The sequence below is a fragment of the Epinephelus moara genome, chromosome 9 (genome assembly GCF_006386435.1).
Source record: "Epinephelus moara isolate mb chromosome 9, YSFRI_EMoa_1.0, whole genome shotgun sequence".
NCBI classification, from domain to species: domain Eukaryota; kingdom Metazoa; phylum Chordata; class Actinopteri; order Perciformes; family Serranidae; genus Epinephelus; species Epinephelus moara.
The window spans coordinates 3,824,187-3,828,349 of NC_065514.1; the positions used below are offsets into that span (position 1 = coordinate 3,824,187).

General features: G+C 42.6%; 1 protein-coding gene across 1 annotated transcript in view; it reads right to left on the bottom strand.

Moving 5' to 3' along the window:
• Window positions 1–1,645: 1,645 nt before the first annotated feature.
• The window catches only part of LOC126395947 (uncharacterized), an 82,251-nt gene continuing 79,733 nt past the window's right edge, over window positions 1,646–4,163 (bottom strand). Inside the window, exon 9 of the mRNA XM_050053750.1 lies at window positions 1,646–2,118. Coding sequence (XP_049909707.1) covers window positions 1,999–2,118 — 120 coding nt within the window. The 3' untranslated portion in view covers window positions 1,646–1,998. The remainder of the gene's footprint in view (window positions 2,119–4,163) is intronic.

Consider the following 4,163-nt stretch of genomic DNA (forward strand, 5'->3'; position numbering starts at 1 on the left):
GGTCTTCCTTGATCTAAGGAAGGCTTTCGATACCATAAAGCATAACATCCTCATCTCCAAGCTTTCCAAGTATAGTTTTTCTGAAAAAACGTTATCGTGGTTTGAATCATATCTTTGGAACCGTGAACAATGTGTCATCATTAACAACAAAAAATCCTCATTTTTAAAGATAAAAACCGGAATTCCACAGGGCTCGGTGTTAGGACCGATACTCTTTAGTTTATACATTAATGACCTGCCTGAAGCATGTCAGGGGGCTGGTTTCCAGATGTATGCAGATGACGCCGTCATATATGCTCATGGAAAAACAGCTGCCGCAGTTTCAGAACAACTCTCAAAACATCTGGAAGCAATAGCCCATTGGCTTGGAAATGCGTGTTTGTCGCTCAATGTAAAAAAAACGGTATCCATTTGCTTTTCTTCTGGAAGATGGCCCACATCAACTGAACTAGACATTAAGATCAATGGACAGCTAATCAGTCAAGTTTCTGAGGTAAAATATTTAGGTCTAATGCTGGACACTCACCTGAAATTTGACAAACATGTTAAAAAAATGTGCAGAACGGTTAAAATTAATATGTACACATTTAGACTAATCCGAGACTGTCTGACATTTGATGCAGCCAAAACATATATGCATTCAATGATCTTTTCACACCTTAGCTACTGTGTCACTTCCTGGTCTCAGGCCAGCCCATCAGTGATTAAACCTCTGGAGAGGCTATACAATTGTGCAATAAAGATTTTAGGCAAAAGGCCGATAAGATCGCACCACTGTCATGTCCTGTGGGACCAGAACATGCTCAGCTTTGACAACTGTATTGCATTTGCAAATGCCAATCTTATACGCAGGTGTTTACATGGCCAGGCCCCTCAGGTTCTCAGTGACATGGTGCGACCGTTACAGGCTGTGGGACTGGTCACTAGGAATACCACTGCAGGGAACTGCCGTACCGGAAGACTTCCTTTGGCCAGACATCCTTTGTCATAAAGGGAGCTAATATATAGAATGGACTGCCTATCCAACTTAAAACAGAACAAAACTGTCAACATTTTAAAATTAAACTGAAGGAATTTTTAAAAGGTAATCAGTTATGTAGTCATGTGTAGGAGTGGGTAGGTGGGTGGGGTGGGAGGTAGGGTAGGTATAAAATATGCATGATGTGTATCTGTATGTAAATATGTGTATTTGTTGTTGTTGTGTATGTGTATGTTGTTTTGTATGTTTTCTTTTTTAATGGCCCTTCTAGGGACGGGCATTGGAAATTAGCAGTAGCTATAAATTCTGTGATACATTGCAATGGTTAATTGTGGTGCAATTCTCTATGTATATGTATCTGTCCCTATCAAATAAACATGAAAATGAAAAACATCCAGCACATCAATAAGTAAATTCCTTCGTTACACAATTAAGCAACAGTGTTATGAAATAAACAAATCAGTCATCACAAGATTAAAGGGGAACCACACCCATTTTCAGCATTCATACATGTCACTCCTGTGGTCTATGGCAGGTAAAAAGAAACATTAGTAAACATGTACACCTTTCTGCTAAATCCAAAATCAAACTTGTGATGTCACAGGGTATAAAGTCTGGAGCTGCTCTAATATTGATTGAACTTTCTGAGGCGTTTATTTTATTTAATATAAAACATTATCTGACCAACATTGTTCCTGATGGACCTGTGTTGGTGTATCTTTGGTTCTGAACGGCGCCGGCTGCTCCGACTCCAGTATACCTGCTTTCAAGTCTAGTTTTCAGATGAAACTTTATATTTGTGTTTTTAAAGATTGACGTCTTCAGTAGGAACCAATGGGCTCGGAGCTGACAGGAAGTCAGACAGCATGAAGAGACTAACACCTTGTTGATTTGGTCTTTTCATGTTGACAGTAAGAAAAATATAGTATATAACATAATATCATAACTCCATCCTTCTGGTTTAAAGGGAACATGCGTATAAAAACCCATGTGGATGTGAGGTGAGCTCCTTGGAGGTGCTACTCTGCTCCCTGAGCTCCTTCCTCTTCAGTCGGCCCTCCTTCAGCTGCAGAAACACCCAGGTTATAATAATCCAGCTCAATGTTCTCCTGTCTGGCCACCTTCTGCCCCCTGCTGGCCTGGAGACACATGACAGCACACACATGTGACTTCCTGCATCACTCCTTTCTTCACTTCAATAAACACAGACTGAGTGCTTCATGTCAGTCACAGGTCTAAACAACAGACACGTGTCAGTACCTTAAAGTAGAAGTAAAGGACCATATTCTCCAACAGCAGAATCAGTGGCAGGACGACGGCTCTGATGATGAAAGGTGTTGGATCTGGTGCTGAAACACATGGACAATTGTCACGTCACGTCGAACCTGTCAAATAATCTGTAGAAATAAACCTGAGGTGACTTTAGTGAGACTTTTCTATGTGGGCTGACATGTGGGTGTTTCCCTACCAGACAGTAGGCCGATACAGTGAAGCCTCTAGCTGTATCTGTGACATTAAACAGTCAGTACTCAGGTGTAAACTAGAACAAACCACAAACAGCTTCAGTGTCTGGTTCTCTTTTGACCCTCGCTCAGTGTCTCACTATGGGAATCACCCTCTGCTGTGACCAATCACAGAAGCTCCAGCACGTCTGTTGGGATCACTGGACTCCACAGATGATTTTTGTTCATTTGTGTAACTCTAAACTGAACAGGTAAAGACTCGTCCTGTAAGTTCAGCCCTCTTAGAAAAGGGCTGCTGTGGCCTCCTTTGATCATCAGCCATTTGAACTCAGTTACTCAGGATACGTCATGTTTCACACCTCAGTGTGAAGTTCCACCCATGGACCCAGTTTTCAATTACCATTGGTTACTGTGACATGCCACCCTGTGATGTATACATCACTGACGAAAGGTTGAGAACCACTGATTTAGAAGACTTCAGTGTCTGGTTAGGGGGTATACCCCCTAACCAGCACAAAGCATTTTTGGTTGAAAAAAACAGATGAAATACACAGTGCTGTGCCATCAGTGTCTGATTTAATAAACTTTGTAACTAGACACTTTCAAATTTCAAACATTTGAAAATTCATCAACAAAACATTTAAAACTCAGTGTGCATATTATTGCTCATCTGTAGTGGTCTCTCTTGAACTATTTGGAAATAAAGATATAAAAATAACTAAAGACTTTTTTAATTTTTTTTTGAATGGATGCTAATTTTAAATATATCTTTTTTAAAATCTCACGTACACCTGGAGTGCCTTCACATACCCCCATGGGTACAGTACCCCCATTTCAGAACCACTGTTCTAAATGGTAGAAGACATCAGACAAGTTAGCGCCTATGACACGTGTGACACAATGACAGTTGTCATGGGAACTGCCCATTGGGTCGACATCCCATTGTTACGACCATATTAAACTCATTGTTCTGAAGTCCGTTCCGAAATCATCATGATGCCCTGTGGTTAAGGTCTGGTTAGGTTTAGGCACAAAAACCACTTGGTTAGGGTCAGGAAAAGATCATGGTGTGGGTTAAAATGAAAAAGAAAGTGACAAACACATAAGCCGTGAGCCTGCTCCGCCTCAAGCCTTTCCCAGCTGACCCAGAGCCGGTCGCGGCGCACCATCAAGGTAGAAATACGCCCGCCGAGAGCCGTTCAGCACCGCGGACCGTTGGACTAATGGCATGTCGGACCAATGACATGGACCCGTCGTCACAGTGTCATTCCAGAAACAACATGTGGTCAGCTGATCATTTTCAGTCAGTGTGGACCAATCATCTTTTCCAAACCTGCATGTAAACAGTCAGCTTACCTGAGACAGTGACGGAGAGCAGACGGCTCTCAGAGGAGAAGTTATGAGAGAAAACATAGAGGTGATAAACACAGCTGTAGCTTCCTTGGTGGGCGGGCTCTGCTTCAGGAAACAGGAAGTAGGCAGAGTGATTGACAGCNCGGAGAGCAGACGGCTCTCAGAGGAGAAGTTATGAGAGAAAACATAGAGGTGATAAACACAGCTGTAGCTTCCTTGGTGGGCGGGCTCTGCTTCAGGAAACAGGAAGTAGGCAGAGTGATTGACAGCTGGTTGGGTGTAGTTGTGTGTTGAGTTGGAGGAGGTGAAGGTGAGCTGGAAGGAGCCTCCTGGGTACTGTGGCTGGATGGAGCAGCTGATGGTGAAGT